The sequence below is a fragment of the Labrus bergylta genome, chromosome 23 (assembly GCF_963930695.1).
Source record: "Labrus bergylta chromosome 23, fLabBer1.1, whole genome shotgun sequence".
Taxonomy (NCBI): domain Eukaryota; kingdom Metazoa; phylum Chordata; class Actinopteri; order Labriformes; family Labridae; genus Labrus; species Labrus bergylta.
In genome coordinates, this window is record NC_089217.1 from 14,529,960 (window position 1) to 14,554,076 (window position 24,117).

The following is a 24,117-nucleotide window of genomic DNA, read 5'->3' on the forward strand; positions in this document are numbered from 1 at the left end:
AAAATTGTGCTTTCACAAAGCTCTCATACTGTAACTCTCCAAATCCTCTGCTAAAATCCATCCTTTCATCTTGTGATGTCATACTTCAGAATGTTGGTTATTTCTTTGATGTTGTCAAGTAACGGCCTGCTATTCTGTTTGACTATGATACTGATAGAATAAACAGGAGAATTAATCCATAGTATTGTAGTTTAGGTGTTTGTTTAATCAAAGTAATACATCGCCCTGCCTTGCTGGACTGTGCATAACTTCTGTGCTTTATCTTTCTAGGAAAGCAAATAGATCAAACCAAGGACTTTCAACTAGGAGGTAGCCATCAAGTCCTATGTGAGTCCAACTGTCATTGGTTAGGCTTACATCATTTTTCTTACCAAACCATGATCTTTTCCTGAGCTAACACAGAAGTTTTGTTCATTGTTTTCGTTTATTCCTAAGCGTGAGAGCTTGTTGGCACCAGGCACTTAAGAGCAATTTTAACACAGAAGTTTTGTTCTATTCTTGACTGGCCCAGCCAGAGCCCTGACCTAAACCCAATTGAGCATCTCTGGAGAGACCTGAAAATGGCTGTCCACCAACGTTCATCATCCAACCTGACAGAACTGGAGAGGATCTGCAAGGAAGAATGGCAGAGGATCCCCAAATCCAGTTGTGAAAAACTTGTTGCATCATTCCCAAGAAGACTCATGGCTGTACTAGCTCAAAAGGGTGCTTCTACTCAATACTGAGCAAAGGGTCTGAATACTTATGACCATGTGATATTTCAGTTTTTCTTTTTTAATAAATTTGCAAAAATTTCCACATTTCTGTTTTTTTTCTGTCAAGATGGGGTGCTGAGTGTACATTAATGAGAAATAAAATGAACTTTTTTGATTTTAGCAAATGGCTGCGATGAAACAAAGAGTGAAAAATGTAAAGGGGTCTGAATACTTTCCGTACCCACTGTAAATTTACCTGAAATGAGCATGATCTAGAAACACAGTTAAGCAGTGAGTACAGTAAGGTATGCTTCTTTTCTCTAGTCTCGTTTAGCTGAGAAGTGTTCAGAATAAAAGTGTTCATGAAACTCTCTTCATAAAAAAACTCTTTAAACGGAACACGTTGAGCCGGCTTCCACTGGAACTGAAGATCATCAGCAGGGTGCACGCTGTCCGTCAGTGGGCATATCTGCAGACTTCAGCGTGAAGGAATTACCCAGAGTTCATAGCATTGAGACGTGAAACATAAGATTCCCCCGGGGAAGCCCGCAAGAATGGCAAGGTAAACAAACGCCATAACACGGAAAAAGTGAGAGACGGTGAAAAAGCAGGAAGGAGAAACCACGCTCTATTTAAAGTCTACCAAATAAGTTTATTTGGCGAATAATTCAGAACTCTACAGCAAGTCTGTGAAGGAAAAGAGAGAGAGGCAGATCAGAGAAACCTTTATTCATCCCACAGCGCAGAGAACATTAAGAACTTTTTATAAGCTGTGAGTAAAACATGTCAAATAAAAATACCTAATGTCACATGACGTCGTGTTGTCATGGTTATAGAGAAACCACAAAGTGATGTCCCCTTCCAATTTAACCATTTCAAGCCCTCACAACCTCCTGCACTCACTTTCCAGGTGACGTCAATTGTAAGTCCGTAAGGGTCCAGGTCTCAGGTCTCAGGTCTCAGGTCTCTGGTCTCAGGTCTTTGGTCTAAGGTCTAATGTCTTTGGTCTCTGGTCTCTGGTCTCTGGTCTCTGGTCTAAGGTCTAATGTCTCAGGTCTCTGGTCTCTGGTCTCTGGTCTCAGGTCTCTGGTCTCTGTTTTCAGGTCTCAGGTCTCTGGTCTCTGGTCTCAGGTATCAGGTATCAGGTATCATGTCTCTGGTCTCTGGTCTCTGGTCTCTGGTCTAAGGTCTCTGGTCTCTGGTCTCAGGTCTCTGGTCTCTGGTCTCTGGTCTAATGTCTCTGGTCTCTGGTCTCTGGTCTCAGGTCTCAGGTCTCAGGTCTCTGGTCTCTGTTTTCAGGTCTCAGGTCTCTGGTCTCTGGTCTCAGGTATCAGGTATCATGTCTCTGGTCTCTGGTCTCTGGTCTCTGGTCTCTGGTCTCTGTTTTCAGGTCTCAGGTCTCTGGTCTCTGGTCTCTGGTCTCATGTCTCTGATTTCAGGTCTAAGGTCTCAGGTCTCTGGTCTCTGGTCTCTGGTCTCTGGTCTCTGTTTTCAGGTCTCAGGTCTAAGGTCTCAGGTCTCTGGTCTCAGGTCTCAGGTCTCAGATCTCTGGTCTCTGGTCTCAGGTATCAGGTATCATGTCTCTGGTCTCTGGTCTCTGTTCTCTGGTCTCTGGTCTCTGTTTTCAGGTCTCAGGTCTCTGGTCTCTGGTCTCTGGTCTCATGTCTCTGATTTCAGGTCTAAGGTCTCAGGTCTCTGGTCTCTGGTCTCTGGTCTCTGGTCTCTGGTCTCTGTTTTCAGGTCTCAGGTCTAAGGTCTCAGGTCTCTGGTCTCAGGTCTCAGGTCTCAGATCTCTGGTCTCTGGTCTCAGGTATCTGGTCTCAGGTCTCTGGTCTCTGGTCTCTGGTCTCATGTCTCAGGTCTCAGGTCTCAGGTCTCAGGTCTCAGGTCTCTGGTCTCTGGTCTTAGGTCTCTGGTCTAAGGTCTCAGGTCTCAGGTCTCTGGTCTCATGTCTCAGGTCTCAGGTCTCAGGTCTCAGGTCTCAGGTCTCTGGTCTTAGGTCTCAGGTCTCTGGTCTCAGGTCTCAGGTCTCTGGTCTCTGGTCTCAGGTATCTGGTCTCAGGTCTCTGGTCTCTGGTCTCTGGTCTCATGTCTCAGGTCTCAGGTCTCAGGTCTCAGGTCTCTGGTCTTAGGTCTCAGGTCTCTGGTCTTAGGTCTCAGGTCTCTGGTCTAAGGTCTAATGTCTCAGGTCTCAGGTCTCAGGTCTCAGGTCTCTGGTTTCAGGTCTCAGGTCTCAGGTCTCAGGTCTCAGGTCTCTGGTTTCAGGTCTCAGGTCTCAGGTCTCAGGTCTCAGGTAATCAAAGAATAACAGCCGTTGCTCCAGCACCTCCCCCTAAAAGTACGAAAACCGAAAACTACATACTGGGTATCTCAAGCCCGAACTAAAGCAACAAAACACAGCAGTCGATTCATGAACAGATGACCTGCTCCTCCTCCTCCTCCTCCTCCTTCTTCTTCTTCTCTCTTTTTTCCAGGTTGAAGATCATTCCATCCGGCTGCTTCCTCCATGTCAGCTTCACGTCTTCTCTCAGGCCGTGCTCCTTCAGCCTGTCTCTGAACTGAGGGGGGGGGGGGGGCAAGACACAAGACAGATGTGTTCAGTAAACGGTGGGAGGCGTCTTCTTCTCTTTTAGGTTATCTTAATAATAATAATAAAAATAATAATAATAATAATAATAAAACATTGGACATGTGTAGCACTGAATCCTCAAAGACTCTTAAAAGAGAAAAACAACAACAAAAAAAAACAACGAAGAAAGGGGGGGGTTGTGTCAGCCCTGTGATTAGCTGGTGAACAGTCCAGGGTGTAACCCCGCCTCTCTCTTTCAATGACAGCTGGGATTGGCTCGTCCCCCCCCCGTGACCCTCGATGGGAAACAGCAGTTTAAATAATGGATGGGTCGATCTCTCTCCTACCTGCCACAGGAGGGCTGCAGCTGCTTCCTCCAGGTTCACAGTCGAGTCTTTGCGAGTCACTTGCACCCTCAGCACACGTTTCTTCACCGGGTCTGTGAGAGGAGAAAACATTTCAACCTGGACCAAAAGTGGGCGTGTCCTACTCAGGAGAAGTCATGTGTGTTTTAAACTCACCACCTTGGCACACAAAGTAATGTTCAGCGTCACAGTTCATGTCTTCCCATAGACCTTTATGTAAAACAGTACAGGGAGTCCTGAAGCCACTTATTGGTCTACCAGTGGCCCATTTCCTGAGGGAATAGGGGCTCCCATCAGACCACCCCCACGAGTCTCTGTGGAGGCCGATCCAGGCCGATCCAGGTGCTTTCTTCAAAAGCCCCTTGATCTGGTCGTTCTCTGATTGGTTCCTCACACTGGCCAGGTCAGTGTAGCGCTCTCTGCAGTCTCTCTGAGCCTCCGTCCAGGTCTTTGGCTCAGTCACTAAGATGAAGCTGGAGGAGGAGTCTGTTTCAGCACAAATGAACAGTGTGAGTGGAGGAACATGAAGCATATGAACTATTAACCATCTGAAAGAATTTGCTCTGAAAGCGACCCAGTAACCTCCATCATCAAACCCCAGTTAGAACCTGAACCTCTCTTGATTTCAGCCCGTCGTATGAACTAAAGTAATCCAGTTCTGAATGGTGGAAGATGCATCTCCTCTGTTTCTAAAAAGATCCAGCCCTTCACCTGAAGTCTGAGACCTTCTGAAAACTCCCCAAAATTTCCTTAAAGCCGAGTCTCTTGGAATCAGCTGAAGCTGGCCACACACCAGACAATGTTAAATCTTAACCGATTTAAAAACATGGAGACTGTTGGTGATGCTTCTCAGGCTGCTTGCTCTCATTGGCTGTTGAGTCAGAGGCTGACTACCTCAGTCAGAGGTAGTCTGACTCGATCAGGAGCAGTGAAATAATCTTATTGATACAAACTAGAGAAAATCAGATATGGTAGGCCTTGAGTCTGGCCACGCCCTCCCGATGGTTAAAGGGGGCAAACGGGCGCAGAATGGTCTGTAATGTAGAACAGGACTGAAAACAAAGACACTCTCACACCCTTTCATAAAGTCATCTGTAAGTTCTTACCACTGTAGCAGACAAACTGGTAACTTGCGGTGCAAATGAAATCATTCCATGTCCCATCTTGAGAAATCAGGACACAGGTCTGTGTACCCTGGAAGTTATTGTAGGCTGTGCTATGCCACTTCCTGAACTCGGCCTCTCCTTCTCCGTAGTATCCCTCCTCCTCCAGGGACCACCTCCAGCTGTCGATGTCATCGTACAGTCCGATCCACAGATGATCCTCATCATGTTCCTCTGTAGCCTCCCGCAGCTGCTCTGACTCCTGCTCGCTGCTCACAGAGGCCAGGTCTGTGAACTTCTCTCTGCAGTATCTCTGAGCTTCAGTCCAGGTTAATGCCTCTCTAATGAGGATATAGCGACGAGGGAAACAGACGGGAAGGAAAAACAGACCTGTGACAATAACAACATTTAGATTTAGTCGCAGGAAGGAGAAACCACGCTCTATTTAAAGTCTACCAAATAAGTTTATTTGGCGAATAATTCAGAACTCTACAGCGAGTCTGTGAAGGAAAAGAGAGAGAGGCAGATCAGAGAAACCTTTATTCATCCCACAGCGCAGAGAACATTAAGAACTTTTTATAAGCTGTGAGTAAAACATGTCAAATAAAAATACCTAATGTCACATGACGTCGTGTTGTCATGGTTATAGAGAAACCACAAAGTGATGTCCCCTTCCAATTTAACCATTTCAAGCCCTCACAACCTCCTGCACTCACTTTCCAGGTGACGTCAATTGTAAGTCCGTAAGGGTCCAGGTCTCAGGTCTCAGGTCTCAGGTCTCTGGTCTCAGGTCTTTGGTCTAAGGTCTAATGTCTCTGGTCGCTGGTCTCTGGTCTCTGGTCTCTGGTCTCTGGTCTCTGGTCTAAGGTCTAATGTCTCAGGTCTCTGGTCTCTGGTCTCTGGTCTCAGGTCTCTGGTCTCTGTTTTCAGGTCTCAGGTCTCTGGTCTCTGGTCTCAGGTATCAGGTATCAGGTATCATGTCTCTGGTCTCTGGTCTCTGGTCTCTGGTCTAAGGTCTCTGGTCTCTGGTCTCAGGTCTCTGGTCTCTGGTCTCTGGTCTAATGTCTCTGGTCTCTGGTCTCTGGTCTCAGGTCTCAGGTCTCAGGTCTCTGGTCTCTGTTTTCAGGTCTCAGGTCTCTGGTCTCTGGTCTCAGGTATCAGGTATCATGTCTCTGGTCTCTGGTCTCTGGTCTCTGGTCTCTGGTCTCTGTTTTCAGGTCTCAGGTCTCTGGTCTCTGGTCTCTGGTCTCATGTCTCTGATTTCAGGTCTAAGGTCTCAGGTCTCTGGTCTCTGGTCTCTGGTCTCTGGTCTCTGTTTTCAGGTCTCAGGTCTAAGGTCTCAGGTCTCTGGTCTCAGGTCTCAGGTCTCAGATCTCTGGTCTCTGGTCTCAGGTATCAGGTATCATGTCTCTGGTCTCTGGTCTCTGTTCTCTGGTCTCTGGTCTCTGTTTTCAGGTCTCAGGTCTCTGGTCTCTGGTCTCTGGTCTCATGTCTCTGATTTCAGGTCTAAGGTCTCAGGTCTCTGGTCTCTGGTCTCTGGTCTCTGGTCTCTGGTCTCTGTTTTCAGGTCTCAGGTCTAAGGTCTCAGGTCTCTGGTCTCAGGTCTCAGGTCTCAGATCTCTGGTCTCTGGTCTCAGGTATCTGGTCTCAGGTCTCTGGTCTCTGGTCTCTGGTCTCATGTCTCAGGTCTCAGGTCTCAGGTCTCAGGTCTCAGGTCTCTGGTCTCTGGTCTTAGGTCTCTGGTCTAAGGTCTCAGGTCTCAGGTCTCTGGTCTCATGTCTCAGGTCTCAGGTCTCAGGTCTCAGGTCTCAGGTCTCTGGTCTTAGGTCTCAGGTCTCTGGTCTCAGGTCTCAGGTCTCAGATCTCTGGTCTCTGGTCTCAGGTATCTGGTCTCAGGTCTCTGGTCTCTGGTCTCTGGTCTCATGTCTCAGGTCTCAGGTCTCAGGTCTCAGGTCTCTGGTCTTAGGTCTCAGGTCTCTGGTCTTAGGTCTCAGGTCTCTGGTCTAAGGTCTAATGTCTCAGGTCTCAGGTCTCAGGTCTCAGGTCTCTGGTTTCAGGTCTCAGGTCTCAGGTCTCAGGTCTCAGGTCTCTGGTTTCAGGTCTCAGGTCTCAGGTCTCAGGTAATCAAAGAATAACAGCCGTTGCTCCAGCACCTCCCCCTAAAAGTACGAAAACCGAAAACTACATACTGGGTATCTCAAGCCCGAACTAAAGCAACAAAACACAGCAGTCGATTCATGAACAGATGACCTGCTCCTCCTCCTCCTCCTCCTTCTTCTTCTTCTTCTCTCTTTTTTCCAGGTTGAAGATCATTCCATCCGGCTGCTTCCTCCATGTCAGCTTCACGTCTTCTCTCAGGCCGTGCTCCTTCAGCCTGTCTCTGAACTGAGGGGGGGGGGGGGGGCAAGACACAAGACAGATGTGTTCAGTAAACGGTGGGAGGCGTCTTCTTCTCTTTTAGGTTATCTTAATAATAATAATAAAAATAATAATAATAATAATAATAAAACATTGGACATGTGTAGCACTGAATCCTCAAAGACTCTTAAAAGAGAAAAACAACAACAAAAAAAAACAACGAAGAAAGGGGGGGGTTGTGTCAGCCCTGTGATTAGCTGGTGAACAGTCCAGGGTGTAACCCCGCCTCTCTCTTTCAATGACAGCTGGGATTGGCTCGTCCCCCCCCCGTGACCCTCGATGGGAAACAGCAGTTTAAATAATGGATGGGTCGATCTCTCTCCTACCTGCCACAGGAGGGCTGCAGCTGCTTCCTCCAGGTTCACAGTCGAGTCTTTGCGAGTCACTTGCACCCTCAGCACACGTTTCTTCACCGGGTCTGTGAGAGGAGAAAACATTTCAACCTGGACCAAAAGTGGGCGTGTCCTACTCAGGAGAAGTCATGTGTGTTTTAAACTCACCACCTTGGCACACAAAGTAATGTTCAGCGTCACAGTTCATGTCTTCCCATAGACCTTTATGTAAAACAGTACAGGGAGTCCTGAAGCCACTTATTGGTCTACCAGTGGCCCATTTCCTGAGGGAATAGGGGCTCCCATCAGACCACCCCCACGAGTCTCTGTGGAGGCCGATCCAGGCCGATCCAGGTGCTTTCTTCAAAAGCCCCTTGATCTGGTCGTTCTCTGATTGGTTCCTCACACTGGCCAGGTCAGTGTAGCGCTCTCTGCAGTCTCTCTGAGCATCCGTCCAGGTCTTTGGCTCAGTCACTAAGATGAAGCTGGAGGAGGAGTCTGTTTCAGCACAAATGAACAGTGTGAGTGGAGGAACATGAAGCATATGAACTATTAACCATCTGAAAGAATTTGCTCTGAAAGCGACCCAGTAACCTCCGTCATCAAACCCCAGTTAGAACCTGAACCTCTCTTGATTTCAGCCCGTCGTATGAACTAAAGTAATCCAGTTCTGAATGGTGGAAGATGCATCTCCTCTGTTTCTAAAAAGATCCAGCCCTTCACCTGAAGTCTGAGACCTTCTGAAAACTCCCCAAAATTTCCTTAAAGCCGAGTCTCTTGGAATCAGCTGAAGCTGGCCACACACCAGACAATGTTAAATCTTAACCGATTTAAAAACATGGAGACTGTTGGTGATGCTTCTCAGGCTGCTTGCTCTCATTGGCTGTTGAGTCAGAGGCTGACTACCTCAGTCAGAGGTAGTCTGACTCGATCAGGAGCAGTGAAATAATCTTAATAAAGGGGGCAAACGGGCGCAGAATGGTCTGTAATGTAGAACAGGACTGAAAACAAAGACACTCTCACACCCTTTCATAAAGTCATCTGTAAGTTCTTACCACTGTAGCAGACAAACTGGTAACTTGCGGTGCAAATTAAATCATTCCATGTCCCATCTTGAGAAATCAGGACACAGGTCTGTGTACCCTGGAAGTTATTGTAGACTTTGCTATGCCACTTCCTGAACTCGGCCTCTCCTTCTCCGTAGTATCCCTCCTCCTCCAGGGACCACCTCCAGCTGTCGATGTCATCGTACAGTCCGATCCACAGATGATCCTCATCATGTTCCTCTGTAGCCTCCCGCAGCTGCTCTGACTCCTGCTCGCTGCTCACAGAGGCCAGGTCTGTGAACTTCTCTCTGCAGTATCTCTGAGCTTCAGTCCAGGTTAATGCCTCTCTAATGAGGATGTAGCGACGAGGGAAACAGACGGGAAGGAAAAACAGACCTGTGACAATAACAACATTTAGATTTAGTCGCCCTCTAAAGACGATTTAAGGTACAAAATGAATAAACACAGATTCTTTTCAGAGTCTTTGGCAAAGCTCCGCCCCCATCATGCCTTAAGACAGACATGGTGTCCCAGTCTGTGAAGTCACACACACACAGCGCTGTTCTCCCCCACTGACTCAGCTGATCCCCTTTCTCCTCTGTAATGCCTCTGAGGACAGTACACCCCCCCCCCCCCCCCCCCCCCCCCCAAACGTCAGAGGGGCATAAACATCAACATAACAGCTAACTCCTCATTAACAATAAACATGTAACTAAAAACACTTTCTTTTAAAGGGAGTCACTCACCTGACAGGAGAAGAAAAAGACAAGTTGTCCCCTCCATGGAGACAATTCTGCTTCTCCCTTTGATGTTGGCTCTTCCAGCTGTGGGAGAAATCAAAGATGGTGATGGATGGACAGACTTAGAAACGAGTCGCTCCACATGCTGTGAAAATCAAAGATCCCAGAGGTATGACGAGGCGTCTTTACTGATTCTGCACCGCAGGAACTTTGAACTACTTTAGTTCCTAGAACCCGGTTCAGAGGAACCTCTTGAGTATGGTGGGGCTCGAGGCAAAAATCAAAGACGGTAAAGACGGATAATTCTACTTCATTTTAAAATAGAGTGAGTGCTGCCAGATGGGGCCCCCTTAGGGAGGTTTCCTACTGTCATTAAAAACTTTGCACATTTCTGGACACTGCTTTGGTTTAAGTTTGTGAGCGTCAAGCAGCTGTCTGCCTTTCCTGCTGACAAGCAGCACCTCTTTGCTTCAGAGGAGGCAGACAGAAAAAAGTCCCCGTGGTGAGTCGATCTCAGAGAACGACAAACCATTTGGTCTCAAAACAGAGAATACTTCCTTCAAGATCTTCTGTGTAAGAACCCATGGACATCCCATAGAGACGATTTAATTTTTTTTTTTTATTTGTTCCGTACATGTCAAAACACACAACAGAAAAAGAAAAACGAAAAAACAATTCACAATTTATCCCATGTACGGAAAGGAGGGTGAGGGAGAAGAATAAGTCTTGATTTATAAAGAAGTACGATATTATGGACTGAACACTTTGTTCCACAACTTTGAAAATAAGTTCAAGAAAGAGAACGTTGCTCCAAACGCAAACAGTAATCCTCTATGACTAACAGAGTTATTCCCCTGGTTAAACATGAGTAGAGACAGTTTTAAAACTTGTTCACTTGAAGTCAATTCAATAGAGAACAAGACAGGAAATATTAACATACCGTAAAACTTAAAAATAAAAGCTCATGCCAATGTGAAGTCCCTTCTGCTGCATGTTCTGACAAATAAAAGCAGTTTGTTTGAGAGGAGTGATGTCTTACCTGTGATGTGAGACGCTGTGAAGGCTGTCAGGTTCACTGCAGCTTTAAATTAACATCAAACACTTGGAGCGGTTTGTTTTCATGCATCTCTGATTTCATTTGCAATCCATGCAAAGACACAAACAAATCATTTATTTGCATGACGTCTGAGTGAGGACGAACAGAATGTACTTCTTGATTGTACTGACTCAATATTTAATCATTAAATCAAATAAAGAAGGGGAATGCAGGATACTCAGGTGTTAGGAAACAAACATGACCACCTTTAGAAGAATGTACACACCAACATTTCTTTACGTCTGACAGGCAGAGGGCGGTTTCTGATCTTTACAAACACAAATCGTCTTAAAATGTTGAAGGCAAGGAAACCAAACATGACTCTGTGGTTTAATCTCACGTCAGTGTCCCCTCTGTAGGTTTATCTGTTGGGGGGGGTTACTGCTCCAGTTGAGATATGACCGACTCTACCACACACACACACACACACACAGACACACACACACACCCACTCACATGCAAAACACAAACACACACACAAACAAACACACAGACACACACATGCAAACACAATCACACACACACACACACACACACACACACACACACACACACACACACACACACACACACATGCAAACACAATCACACACATGCAAACACAATCACACACACACACACACACACACACACACACACGCACAAACAAACACACAGACACACACATGCAAACACAATCACACACACACACACACACACACACACACACACAAACACAGACACAGACACAAACAAACACACACACAAATGCAAAACACAAACACACACACACACACACACAGAAACACACACACACACACACACACACACACATGGACACATGCACACCACACACACACGCACACATGGACACATGCACAACACACACACACACCTAGGTACATTTACACAAATTAAATTCTGCAGCCGAGAGCAAATCTCTGACGAGTCACCGACGGGTTTTACAGGTCGGTCTACACGAAGACTCTTTGTGTTTTGAACTGTGATGTTTCTCGATTCATTCATTTGATAAATATGTTAATTTCTGTATCCTTCATAGTACAGGGCCATGATAATCTGACATGCAGGTAAACAGTCTGAATTTCAGAGGACAGAGAGTTTGTAAATCAGCTTGGACTCTGATTCTGTCAGTTCAATCTCTTCACTCTGGTTTAAGCTGCGTTATTGTACAAAAATCTACATTACATTTTACTCAAAGTAAACCTTCAGTGTTCAGCGCTCATGAGGCTTTAAAGGTCACATATCCTCTTCAGTGTAAATAAGTCTCAGAGCTCCTCAAAACATGTGTGTGAAGTTTCTTGCTGTGTCTGACCCCTTGGGGGCTTGGGGGCTTGGGTGTGCTCGGGCTTTCTCTCTCCATGTCCTATTGTTTACAGTGAGAAGGCAGACTCAGAGGGCAGAACAAACACCTAGCTGTGGGAGTGTCACCCACCTGGGGGAGGGGCTACTGCCCTTTGTGATGTCATGAAGGGAAAATCTCCAAACAGCCTGTTTGAGCACACATTTTCTGAAAAGTGGAGCAGGCAGAAGACGGAGAGGATGGACTTTTCTCATCATTGGGGGGTTTGTAGACAGACTAGAGACACATGTTAGAGTTAAAGGAATATGGGGAAGAGGATTTTAAATATGTGACCTTTAAGGTCAACAACATTTTACTCCTTCAACACTTTTTAATTTTTTTAATTTCGACTGAGTCCATCAAAAAGAGAAACTCCTGTACAGTACGTGACAGGAGCATAAACACCTGAACCCCTGGATAACTGCAGGTACAGGATCTGCTGTGGGGGCGGAGTCTGTGCAGTGGTTCAGGTAGAACATAAAGTACAAATGATTCAAACATGAACGTCTCCATCCTTCAAGGTTACAACAACATGCTCGCCTCTCGTGTTCCTCTCTTTGTGGGACTCTGAATGTGAGTGTGGTGTTTTAGGCCACAGCAGTCTGGTGAGAATCATTCAAGCGTTAAATTGCTTTCAGACGGCCTACTGAGTAATCAGGCAGCTCGCCAGTGGAGCTCGCTGTACCAACGGGGTCACGTGTGAAGGTGTTCCCTGGCCCGCCTGATACCTTGTAGCAGCATTATTAAAGAAGAGCGGTGAACGCCTCACACGTTCAGTTTATAGACTCCATATGTCACTATATCAGGAACAAGGTTACAACATGTTAGGAAGGAAGAACAAACAGCTGCACAGTCAGAATAAATACTTTTAGAGGATTTTCTATGGAAGCCCTAAAAGGACAAACATCAATACATTTAAATCCATTTCCTCCTGTGATAACAAATACTAAAGGCTAAACTCAGATCTTACCACCAAGTGTGTTTGTCTATATCTAATGACAAATTATTATTAGAGAAGCACTGACGTTTTTTTAAAGAACCAATTTGGCCGATTATCAGACTCCCACAATGCATCATGTTCTCTCGTATCTGATGATAAAAACAGATCAGCGTTTGTCCAACAGGCGACTTCCTCTTCTCTCAATCAGTCGTCAGGTGAGGTCAGCATCAAATGAATATGACTCAACAAATAAACATCGGCTCGTGCCACATCCTTTGCCGATGTCTGACAGCGGGGTCGATATTGTCCGTTACTGGGGGGTCGATATCTGCCGATGCATCGCTGTACCCCTCATTATTATACTCGTCACGTTTGCAGGAAGAGGACGTGACCTCTGTGTGTGTTTATGGAAATGATTAACAGATGGTCCCTCATGTACATAAGGTCATGTTACAGTTATTGTTCCTCTAAATATAGACTGCTGCTGTTTTAATAAACAACCACACACACACACACACACACACAGAGTCTTTAATCTCTTCCTTGTGTAGATGTTAGTAGAGACCGTTTAGCTGACTTATAACAGGTACACACACACACACACACACACAGGTACACACATCCAGGTGATCCCTCTCTGTTAACACTCTGAAGCTGTTTCTGGATCCTGAACGCTGTCGCAGAAGACAGAACGATATGAAGCTGCAGCTGAAATGATCATTATTCACTTTTTGTTTCTGGAAAAGAGAGCGAAGCAAAGAGCCAGTTGTTTCAACTCAGCTTCAGGCTGCTGAATGAGTGCAGAGCTGATTTTGGACTGACCGCTGTCCATGGTGCTGAACTAGAACACCAAGACACTGAGGGGTAACTGTCTGTTTTTAGGACATCTTTGAATACAAAATTATTTTTGGCTCTCATACAGTTGTTGTTGTTATGAATTGTCGCTCTACAAATAATGATTGATTGATTCCAGGAGCGTGTGGCTGAAGCTTCAGAGTCTGAAATAAATATATATATGCAGTATACATCATCATCACCAAATCGGGCCTTAAATCATCTAGTATGGCCGTCTTAAGTTGATGTCGCCTAAAGTAACTGTTAGCTTAGCTCACTTCATTTTACATGAAGCTAGCTCAACGCTGCACATGAGCTAGCTTAACTTTTTATTGATGTTACGATTAAATATCTACTTACTCAGGATATTTAAATCCTATAAATACATGAGCAGTCAGTTAAAGACACTGGGAGGTCTAATGACCATTCACTTAGTATCGGATGCGAAGCGCGAGTAGGGCAAAGGATTATGGGATGCTGGCGAGCAGGAACAGACAAGAGAGAAAAGGGTTGGACCAGAGTTGAACTTCAGTGAACAATATTCTATGCGAGCTGCACGATCTGCCATTTCATTGGATATTCTGGATTCTTCTGGATTCTGATTGTCAGGAAAGGCTATTTTGGCCAAACCGGAAACAACATGGTGGCTTTTTCCTAATAGACTATTAAAATGTGTTTTTATACATAGTGCACTGAAATGTCATTGTGAAAGCATTTGGTGAGAGGTACTTGTAAGTAGTTTCTGAAACTTGACTCATTTGGCCTACATAAAACGTAAACCTTTGTGGTGTACCCTCTGCTGTGATGCAGGGAGACAAGCAACCATAGAAGAAGAAAACAGGACGTAGAGGCGGTAAACTACAACACAGGTACATCATCACTGAGTCCTCTCATCTCACATATAATTTACAGGTGATTGCGTGTAATTATAAATAACAACAAAAAGAACGTTCTGGTTGCATTTCTCACCTTGATACACTACAACACAACTTCCGGTCAAGATTTTTCCCGTGTGTGTTGCCTTTGTTTACAGTCCGAGTAGAAACTAGAACAACAAGATAAAGTTGGAGGCTGATGTTTGTATTCAATCTTAAACTGGGAGAATAATTAAATGTAAAATGTTACCAGATGACTCACGATGTTTCCAGGATGTAACTACGGCCGATGTTTCCTCACTTTTCCTCTCCATATGGACTTTTGCCTCCAGAATCTAGTTAAAGCCTCAGTGTAAGATACTACTCCGACTACAAACAGAAAGGAGAACACTCCTGACATCATAAACAGGGTCTCTGTCCGACAGATTCTGCAGGATTATGTTCTGATAAACATGCTACAAAGTTTTGCTTTTATTCTGAAGGGTATTTCCGGTTGTGCAGCTCATTGTTTGTAACTTTACACACTACGCAGGTTGTGTGAGCAGCAGAGGGAGGCAGAGGGAGACACACGCACACACGGAGCGGATCTTCTCGGCGTCTCTTCTCCTCGGAGCTTTCAGCGGCTGAATGCAGGTGAGTGAAGCCGGGACAGAGGAGTGAGAGCCGGGGAGCTGACCTGCTCTGTGGAGATGAATGTTTGCCTTGAGATGAATTATGAAGGTGAGGTGTTGGTGTGCGCAGGTGACTGCTGACGGTCTGAAGGAGGACTGTTGGAGTGGAAGTTGGTTCAGGTGGAGCTGTGGTGTTCAAAAGTCTAATTCAGGGTTTGACGTAAAGTTGGAATTGCTTCACGTTCAGGTGAAGATGTTTTTGTTTTCTGCAGATCATTGTGTGTTTTTCTCCTCATTCTTTAGATATATTGTTGAACATCTATGACCCATTTTCTTCTGAACATAGATTACATTTTTTGCACAGATGCTGAAGATTTGAGAGAATCTGAGCATGCTCCGTGTTGTCTCTTTTTAAACAGCGTTTAATCAGTAATGTGATTCTGATATGTCACATATTGATCTGTTGATCAGGGATTTCGGTTGTCAAAATGTGCGATACTTTGATTCTTTTTGATACCACATGTTTTTAATTATTGTAATCTGTTATTTCATGATTGATGGTGTTGGAAAAATACTAAAGTTTGCCATAAACTTCAGATCTTCAGTCCTTTTTAGAGAGCGAGAGAGAGAGAGAGAGAGACTGAATTGCACAAAGACTCTCCATCAGTCAGTTTGCCTGCAGGTTTACCCAATACCAGGCTATTACGCCCCACCATGGGGTCCTATGGGGTTCACATCAACCCACAAAACGAAGGGATTTTAATGAGACACAAAAATAACTCAATATTTAACAAAGGACTAAATCAACAATCCCAGACTGAGAGGCGTCACGCAGCAGTCCCATCTCCATCACCTCCCTCCCTCTTAACTCAGCTGTGAGGCCATGTGCACGGAGGACAGGTGATCAGGAGCTTCACCTGCAGGGCGGAGCTGCAGACAACAGAAGAAGAGAACAACATGCAGTCTTCATTTAGAGTCCCAGCGATATTGAAACGGTTATTGATATCTCTCTCCAGAAGAAGGGATGTATCTAACACGTTTGTCTCTCTCCGCGCCTCTTCTCCGGGTCTCTGATTAAATAATGACACTTTTGAATGAATGATTGAAACCTTTATTGCCCCTAGAGGACTATTACTAACAGCAAGAAAACATGACAGGATTGTAAAGGGTGTCAAGTAGCAGGTTCAGTAAAGTGCAGAGTGCTGAGTCCTGATCCTGGTCTCTCTGTACCCGTGCCCTGAAGTCAGTCATACTCGGACCAAAGAGGCCGCAGTGGGTCTGCTGTGGTCTTGTTGGTTAGAGTCAGTGTAAACCAAGCAGCAACCTCAGATGTTAAATATGAAGCCGATGCTGAAGTGTTAAAATCCTGCAGTTCCTGGAGTGTCCACTAGAGGCTGGCTGCAGAAGCACAGGAAGTCACATACACACCCATTCTAAAGAGCCTGTTTTTAAAGCAGAGATTAACATGTTTACAGACACACACTGTACGGGGGGGGGGGAGGGGGGGGGGTAAATGTTTTGATGACTCATCAGTTTTGATTTGATGAAGGATAAGAGTTATTCACAATAAGGCGTGTAGCTGACCTGATTGACAGGTGGGCGCGGTGTAACGGTTTGTCAGGAGGTTTAAAACCCGCCTCAGCTCCAGCTCTCAGCCTGTTGTTAGGTTGACTGAAAGTTAGACTGAGACAGCATTTCCAGCATGGAGACCGCCATCGATGGGACTCCAGCGCCCCCTGCAGGAACAGACGGGTGACCTTATAAAGAAGTGAGATCAAAGATTGAAGCTAACTACGTTACTATGTTAGCGGCAATAAAGCAGATGTGCCTAAACTGATGAAGGACTAAGAATTATTTTGCAAACAGATGTTGTGTTTTGAGCCGAGCTCTGCTGGATGGATCTAAAGTGAACCAACCGCCCGTCAGTGAGGCTTGGAGTTCTGGATCAAAGTCCTGCAGATTTTTCTTCAGGACTAAAGCATTAATTACTGCATTTGATGAATGAAACCGTACGGGGAAACTATGCAGTTCATTTCTGTTTAAGAGAGATGTGTTAGAAAGTGTGAGCTGTTTCCCTCTCAGATGGTTTGTCCTGCGTGAAGAGTGCAGAGATCTCTCATGTGTTGAATATGCAAAGCGAGGCAGAGAAACAGCTGCTGTTTGCCTCTCAACAAGCTGGCTGCGGTGCAGGCAGGGACCGTGCATTGATCGCCTCATGAAGCTATGTTTCTGTGGAAAGAAGAATCACACGCTGACAGACCGTAACGAGCAGCTCGCACACAAGCTCCTGAAAGTGTTTACAAGGTTTGAGTTAATATTGGAAGAGCCGAGGCAAAACATGCCCACCTGCTGACACTCTGACAAAGACTGTGTGTGTGTGTGTGTGTGTGTGTGTGTGTGTGTGTGTGTGTGTGTGAGGTGATGTCTTCTTTGTGTTTCTCTCCATCATTACCTAAAAATAAACGAGCATGTCAGATTCTCTCGTTTTAACATCCTCAGGTGAAACCAGCCGCTCCTCAGTTTACTCTTTCATTCTGTTTTTTTTTTTTTTTTACCACATCCTGTTAACGATGGCGTCGCTTTAAATCATCCACTGAAGAAGAAGTAGTAGGATCAATGTTGGAGATGCTTTTGAAAAATGGAGAGAGGTTAGAACGTAGAAAGGTTTACAGACCGATGCAGAGCTGGCTAAACATTGAAGCTTCAGAGTCCACCACATGGCAACCTGCGTGAGCATCAACTCTAGAGAGGGGGGGGGGGGGGGGATTTTACAAACCTTCCTTCACATCCAACAAGCTGTTGTAGTTTTGGTGTTTAAAGCGTGTGTGCTGATAAACTGAATTGTCTGAACTTCAGTCGACTTTTCATTCTGTTTGTTTTTGATCCCTGGACGCCGTCTCTGCATTCAGTCGGAGGTGTTTCCTCCTCGTCACTAAAACGTTCACACACGCCATTATATTTCAGAGAGGAAATAAATGTCCAACACCCCCCCCCCCCCACACACACACACACACACACACACACACACACACGCTGAGAGATATCTTTCATCTCTTATTATTATGAATGTTTGTGTGTCAACATACTGCAGACACTGCTCCTCCTCTTCCTCCTCTTCCTCCTCCTCCTCATTCTCCTCTTTCTCCTCCTCCGCCTCCTCCTCCTCCTCCTCCTCCTCCTCGTTGTCTCAGGCAGCAGCACATCTTTCTCTTTATTTGTCAGCCAGCAAGTCATTAAAATGAGCCCGCTGTGCCTCTGAGGGAGCGCGGGCAGAAACATGAGCAGCTGAGCCCGCTTCATGAAGCTCTTTGTTACATGCCGATGAGCTCCGCACGGACGGGAAAACACGGAGAACTCTGGGGAACTGCGGTGAGCAGAGACCACGCCCACCACAACGAGCGGCATGTCTCAACGCCTTTAAGTGACCACTACCTGCAGACACAGAGAGTTGAACATCCTGAACTCTGCACACTGTCCCTTCAAATTAAAAGTGCCTTTAATCGATAAATGTTTTTAAGCTGAAACCCTGTGCAGGTTTTTACAGATGCTCCAGTTGTTTGTTTCTGTTTCTTTGTTTGTTTTTGTTTCTTTGTTTTCGGGCCTCCAGCACTAAGACAGGCTGCAAGAAAACTTTGGGGTGAAAGTTTTTTTTTTTTTTCTAAATCAAAATAAATAAAAGTAGGACTGCACAATAATGAGGCGATGCATACAGCCACAAAATACAGCGGGACCCTCTGATTTGATTGGTTAAAAAGTTCAGGAGGGAAACGCTGCAAACACAGTTATGTGTAAAGAATGCTGCAAAGAAGAATCAGGAGGTAGTCTTAAATATACTGCTGTTCAACTTTGAAATGATTCTGGTACAAATCCAGCAGTAATAATCTATTCTGTTGCCATGGCAACAAAAAGACTCTTTCTCTACGTCTGTTGAGAAAATCTTTTTTATAACCCTTGTAGGCTTAAAACCTGAAACACCTGATTTAAGATATAAGAACAGACTCAGTTGTTAGCCGCAGCTGAATGAAAGTTTAAAAACCGCCGGCTACAGACCGACTTATTTCTGAGAAGTTGAGACTCGACTTTGTGACGTAAAGGCTGCATGCCTGCAGGGTGGATGTGTTTAACTCTGTGCACAGACACCTGATTGTCTGCAGACTCAGAGATGCTACATATCTGTTTATGTAAGATGTCAAACCCTGAAGGAAGGCGTCTCGGTCCTGATCAGCCTGGCACTCTCCCACAGGGCCAGACACTCCTCCCTGCAGCTTGGGAAGAAGAAATTGAGCATTTGTGGAGGTTGCTCATTGAGCAGGGTCATTAAGGTCCCTGACTGTAATCAATAGCTGTGTCAGTAGGTGGGATACAGTGGAGAATGCTAACCAGAGAGAGAGAGAGAGAGAGAGAGATAGTGTGCAGAGGTGGAGCAGCCTTTCATGCGATGATGGATTTGCTCTCAGATGGGGGCTTTTGAATCCAGACACGGTTTGCAGTGATAAACAGGCATTAGACTAATCTTCATGGGCTTCACGGTGCACAAGAGGCAGCATCCAACGCTCCCATCACGCCGTGATGAATGGAGTGTGCCGCCATCATCAAAGTCTATCTGCACGGCTGACAGTGATTTTTGTCAGTTTGGGGTCATTTTCTTGCTGCATGTAAATGAGACGGTTGTTTTCTTAGTTTTCTTCGGGTTGAGCCGGGGGATTGGGAACGATTGTTTGGAGCCTTTGAATGCAGGAGAGCGTCAACAAGGTCATTAAGTCTGCAGAGGAGGGTTTAAAAGTGTGCTCGCTTCATTCATCAGTGTCAGCTGACATTAGGGCGCCGCGTCACGGCTCAGGAGGAGGTGATGTGCGCTGAATTATTGCACATAAATACACAAACTAATGCTTTATAAATATGAGAAGAGACGACCTGTGCAGCTAGACTCATGATGATATGGACAGGGGCGTTTGTGGGCGGAGCTGGTGTGTTTCCTCCAGCCAATGATAGCGCAGCAAGTGAGTTTAGGAGTGGATACAATTCAGTGATTGGACGAGATTCAAATCGGTGAATATGATGGACATCATATCAACAAAGAAGAGAAAATATAATCAGAGTGAGGAGAAACACCAAGTAGATAAAGCTCGTCTTAAAACGAGGCTGAACCTTCTGTTGTCTTTTACCCGTGGACGTGGAGTTAGTCTACTTCCTGTTGGACAGGAAGGTGACAAACACCGGCGGTTAGCTTGTGCTACCGTGCGTTAGCTTGCAGTGTACAAGCAGTAAACGTACACACTACATCCTGCAGGGGGCGGGGCTTCTGGGGGAGATGAGCCCAGGAGGAGGGGCCAGTTTGAACGTTTACTGACTCCTCCTTTAAGTTACAGACTAACTAGTGAACATAAAGAGTTTAATGTGGACACACATACTTCAGAATGTTGGTTATTTCTTTGATGTTGACAAGTAACAGCCTGCTATTCTGTTTGACTATGATGCTGATAGAAGAAGTCAATCACCATCTCCTTTGTCTTGCTGGCGTTGAGCTGAAGGTGGTTGAGCTCACTCCAGTCGACAAAGTCCATGATGACCTGCCTGTACTCCTGTTCGCTCCCCTTAGACACACACCCCACGATGGCTGTGTCATCGGAGAACTTCTGCAGGTGGCAGCTCCCAGAGTTGTAACAGAAGTCCGAGGTGTACAGGGTGAAGAGAAAAGGGGAGAGAACTGTCCCCTGCGGGGCCCCTGTACTGCAGACCACCATGTCAGACTCACAGTCCTGAAGCCTCATGTACTGTGGTCTGTTGGTGAGGTAGTCCGTTGTCCATGCAGCCAGGTGACAGTCCACTCCCACCCCCCCTGAGCAGTGCAGGCTGGATGATGTTAAAGGCACTGGAGAAGTCAAAGAACATGACCCTCACAGTGCTGCCGGTGTTCTCCAGGTGAGTCCAGGATCTCTGCAGCAGGTAGATGACGGCGTCATCCACCCCAATGTTTGGCGGGCAGTTATCTGCCCTTTGACTGCAACACGCAAGAAATTGTTTCACTGCTATTTCAGGTTGCTGTTTTTGAGACCTGGTTTTGAGGCATTCCAGGTTCAAAGTCTGTTACAGGGGCCATGATGGTCCAGGGAGACCAGGGAGACCTTGAGGGAAAGTCATCCAATCCTCCTAAAGGGTGCCACATGATCTCCTTACCTTCTGTTAGCACAGGCCGTACGAGAGCTGTTACACTTAGATTGCCGCATAAACAGTTTGTAGCACTCTTCATTAAAAGGACATTACTCTCGTTGAAATTGCTTACAGGACAGTTGTTAAGCTGCAAAAACACATTCCAAAGCAAAGTCCAACACAAGGCCTTTTGAAATAATTGATTTAGGGTATGGGAAAAAAAAGAAGCTACATGGCAATCACCACTGAAACAAGAATGTTTTCAGTGAATCTCTACACTGCCCTATACCACATCACTAGGTTCCACCAAGACTTGAACTCAGATCACTGGATTCAAAGTCCAGAGTGCTAACCATTACGCCACGGAACCAGTGGAATCATTACGTCAAGTGTTTTATTTTATTTTTTCATTGCAGGACAAAAGTACTGGAAAGTTGCCAGTTGATGGTTGGCTAGCAGACCAAGATGCCAATCTCTCACAAGTCCTTTGATCATGTAGCTTCCACAGCCCCTCAGCATTCAGGTTTGTTGGCCCAATATTGAAACAGATATAAAGAGTCTCAATCACCATGAGCCAACCCTCAAGTGTAAACATACAGTTGTTTCTTAGAATAGATTCCTATACTAAATTTGACCTCGTAAGCTAGGACAAGCATAGGTGATGCAGTCAGGATGGCCGAGCGGTCTAAGGCGCTGCGTTCAGGTCGCAGTCTCCTCTGGAGGCGTGGGTTCGAATTCCACTTCTGACACACTTGTGCTTTTCCTTGCAACTGTATTTTCTTCATGCCCTCTTTATCCGGTTATCTGCCCTTTAACTGCAACACGCAAAAAATTGTTTCACTGCTATTTCAGGTTGCTTTACATTGGTTCCATGGTGTAATGGTTAGCACTCTGGACTCTGAATCCAGCGATCCGAGTTCAAATCTCGGTGGGACCTGGTTTTGAGGCATTCCAGGTTGAAAGTCTGTTACAGGGGCCATGATGGTCCAGGGAGACCAGGGAGACCTTGAGGGGAAGTCATCCAATCCTCCTAAAGGGTGCCATATGATCTCCTTACCTTCTGTTAGCACAGGCCGTACGAGAGTTGTTACACTTAGATTGCCGCATAAACAGTTTGTAGCACTCTTCATTAAAAGGACATTACTCTCGTTGAAATTGCTTACAGGACAGTTGTTAAGCTGCAAAAACACATTCCAAAGCAAAGTCCAACACAAGGCCTTTCGAAATAATTGATCTAGGGTATGGGAAAAAAAAAGTAGCTACATGGCAATCACCACTGAAACAAGAACATTTTCAGTGAATCTCCACACTGCCCTATACCACATCACTAGGTTCCACCGAGACTTGAACTCGGATCACTGGATTCAAAGTCCAGAGTCCTAGCCATTACACCATGGAACCAGTGGAATCATTATGTCAAGTGTTTTTTTTTTTTTTTCATTGCAGGACAAAAGTACTGGAAAGTTGCCAGTTGATGGTTGGCTAGCAGACCAAGATGCCAATCTCTCACAAGTCCTTTGATCATGTAGCTTTCACAGCCCCTCAGCATTCAGGTTTGTTGGCCCAATATTGAAACAGATATAAAGAGTCTCAATCACCATGAGCCAACCCTCAAGTGTAAACATACAGTTGTTTCTTAGAATAGATTCCTATACTAAATTTGACCTCGTAAGCTAGGACAAGCATAGGTGATGCAGTCAGGATGGCCGAGCGGTCTAAGGCGCTGCGTTCAGGTCGCAGTCTCCTCTGGAGGCGTGGGTTTGAATCCCACTTCTGACACACTTGTGCTTTCCTTGCAACTGTATTTTCTTTATGCCCTCTTTATCCGTTTATCTGGCCTTTAACTGCAACACGCAAAAAATTGTTTCACTGCTATTTCAGGTTGCTTTACATTGGTTCCATGGTGTAATGGTTAGCACTCTGGACTCTGAATCCAGCGATCTGAGTTCAAATCTCAGTGGGACTTGGTTTTGAGGCATTCCAGGTTGAAAGTCTGTTACAGGGGCCATGATGGTCCAGGGAGACCAGGGAGACCTTGAGGGGAAGTCATCCAATCCTCCTAAAGGGTGCCATATGATCTCCTTACCTTCTGTTAGCACAGGCCGTACGAGAGTTGTTACACTTAGATTGCCGCATAAACAGTTTGTAGCACTCTTCATTAAAAGGACATTACTCTCGTTGAAATTGCTTACAGGACAGTTGTTAAGCTGCAAAAACACATTCCAAAGCAAAGTCCAACACAAGGCCTTTCGAAATAATTGATTTAGGGTATGGGAAAAAAAAAGAAGCTACATGGCAATCACCACTGAAACAAGAACATTTTCAGTGAATCTCCACACTGCTCTATACCACATCACTAGGTTCCACCGAGACTTGAACTCGGATCACTGGATTCAAAGTCCAGAGTGCTAGCCATTACACCATGGAACCAGTGGAATCCTTACGTCAAGTGTTTTATTTTATTTTTTCATTGCAGGACAAAAGTACTGGAAAGTTGCCAGTTGATGGTTGGCTAGCAGACCAAGATGCCAATCTCTCACAAGTCCTTTGATCATGTAGCTTTCACAGCCCCTCAGCATTCAGGTTTGTTGGCCCAATATTGAAACAGATATAAAGAGTCTCAATCACCATGAGCCAACCCTCAAGTGTAAACATACAGTTGTTTCTTAGAATAGATTCCTATACTAAATTTGACCTCGTAAGCTAGGACAAGCATAGGTGATGCAGTCAGGATGGCCGAGCGGTCTAAGGCGCTGCGTTCAGGTCGCAGTCTCCTCTGGAGGCGTGGGTTTGAATCCCACTTCTGACACACTTGTGCTTTCCTTGCAACTGTATTTTCTTTATGCCCTCTTTATCCGTTTATCTGGCCTTTAACTGCAACACGCAAAAAATTGTTTCACTGCTATTTCAGGTTGCTTTACATTGGTTCCATGGTGTAATGGTTAGCACTCTGGACTCTGAATCCAGCGATCTGAGTTCAAATCTCAGTGGGACTTGGTTTTGA

General features: G+C 45.5%; 2 protein-coding genes and 9 non-coding genes across 11 annotated transcripts; 6 read left to right on the top strand and 5 right to left on the bottom strand.

Moving 5' to 3' along the window:
- Positions 1–1,404: 1,404 nt before the first annotated feature.
- LOC114920349 (macrophage mannose receptor 1-like) lies at positions 1,405–5,373 on the bottom strand. Its single transcript, XM_029277531.2, has 5 exons — positions 5,346–5,373; positions 4,736–5,173; positions 3,786–4,115; positions 3,612–3,703; positions 1,405–3,253 (listed from the first exon to the last, which is right to left on the bottom strand). The coding sequence occupies exons 1-5, from the start codon at positions 5,371–5,373 to the stop codon at positions 3,104–3,106; spliced, it is 1,038 nt and encodes a 345-aa protein (XP_029133364.2). The 3' UTR covers positions 1,405–3,103.
- LOC109984595 (macrophage mannose receptor 1) lies at positions 5,177–10,341 on the bottom strand. Its single transcript, XM_020634821.3, has 6 exons — positions 10,308–10,341; positions 9,275–9,352; positions 8,538–8,924; positions 7,651–7,980; positions 7,477–7,568; positions 5,177–7,117 (listed from the first exon to the last, which is right to left on the bottom strand). The coding sequence occupies exons 2-6, from the start codon at positions 9,309–9,311 to the stop codon at positions 6,968–6,970; spliced, it is 996 nt and encodes a 331-aa protein (XP_020490477.1). The 5' UTR covers positions 9,312–9,352; positions 10,308–10,341; the 3' UTR covers positions 5,177–6,967.
- An 11,070-nt stretch (positions 10,342–21,411) lies between these two features.
- On the bottom strand, positions 21,412–21,483 carry trnaq-uug (transfer RNA glutamine (anticodon UUG)). The gene has a single exon. It is a non-coding gene; the product is annotated as a tRNA-Gln (tRNA).
- A 296-nt stretch (positions 21,484–21,779) lies between these two features.
- On the top strand, positions 21,780–21,862 carry trnal-cag (transfer RNA leucine (anticodon CAG)). Its single transcript has one exon. It is a non-coding gene; the product is annotated as a tRNA-Leu (tRNA).
- Positions 21,863–21,978: 116 nt separating this feature from the next.
- On the top strand, positions 21,979–22,050 carry trnaq-cug (transfer RNA glutamine (anticodon CUG)). Its single transcript has one exon. It is a non-coding gene; the product is annotated as a tRNA-Gln (tRNA).
- A 392-nt stretch (positions 22,051–22,442) lies between these two features.
- On the bottom strand, positions 22,443–22,514 carry trnaq-uug (transfer RNA glutamine (anticodon UUG)). The gene has a single exon. It is a non-coding gene; the product is annotated as a tRNA-Gln (tRNA).
- Positions 22,515–22,809: 295 nt separating this feature from the next.
- Positions 22,810–22,892, top strand: trnal-cag (transfer RNA leucine (anticodon CAG)). Its single transcript has one exon. It is a non-coding gene; the product is annotated as a tRNA-Leu (tRNA).
- A 115-nt stretch (positions 22,893–23,007) lies between these two features.
- trnaq-cug (transfer RNA glutamine (anticodon CUG)) lies at positions 23,008–23,079 on the top strand. Its single transcript has one exon. It is a non-coding gene; the product is annotated as a tRNA-Gln (tRNA).
- A 392-nt stretch (positions 23,080–23,471) lies between these two features.
- On the bottom strand, positions 23,472–23,543 carry trnaq-uug (transfer RNA glutamine (anticodon UUG)). Its single transcript has one exon. It is a non-coding gene; the product is annotated as a tRNA-Gln (tRNA).
- Positions 23,544–23,839: 296 nt separating this feature from the next.
- trnal-cag (transfer RNA leucine (anticodon CAG)) lies at positions 23,840–23,922 on the top strand. The gene has a single exon. It is a non-coding gene; the product is annotated as a tRNA-Leu (tRNA).
- A 115-nt stretch (positions 23,923–24,037) lies between these two features.
- On the top strand, positions 24,038–24,109 carry trnaq-cug (transfer RNA glutamine (anticodon CUG)). The gene has a single exon. It is a non-coding gene; the product is annotated as a tRNA-Gln (tRNA).
- The last annotated feature ends 8 nt before the right edge of the window (positions 24,110–24,117 follow it).

What these genes read in the sequence shown, in the direction of transcription:
- LOC114920349 (XM_029277531.2), bottom strand. Translation starts at nt 5,373, where the DNA reads ATGACAACACGACGTCATGTGACATTAG. An exon ending in CCAGTTTGTCTGCTACAGTG is followed by an intron (nt 4,116 to 4,735) that starts GTAAGAACTTAC and finishes GTGCTGAAACAG; the next exon opens with ACTCCTCCTCCAGCTTCATC. An exon ending in TTACTTTGTGTGCCAAGGTG is followed by an intron (nt 3,704 to 3,785) that starts GTGAGTTTAAAA and finishes CTCCTCTCACAG; the next exon opens with ACCCGGTGAAGAAACGTGTG.
- LOC109984595 (XM_020634821.3), bottom strand. Translation starts at nt 9,311, where the DNA reads ATGGAGGGGACAACTTGTCTTTTTCTTCTCCTGTCAG. An exon ending in CCAGTTTGTCTGCTACAGTG is followed by an intron (nt 7,981 to 8,537) that starts GTAAGAACTTAC and finishes GTGCTGAAACAG; the next exon opens with ACTCCTCCTCCAGCTTCATC. An exon ending in TTACTTTGTGTGCCAAGGTG is followed by an intron (nt 7,569 to 7,650) that starts GTGAGTTTAAAA and finishes CTCCTCTCACAG; the next exon opens with ACCCGGTGAAGAAACGTGTG.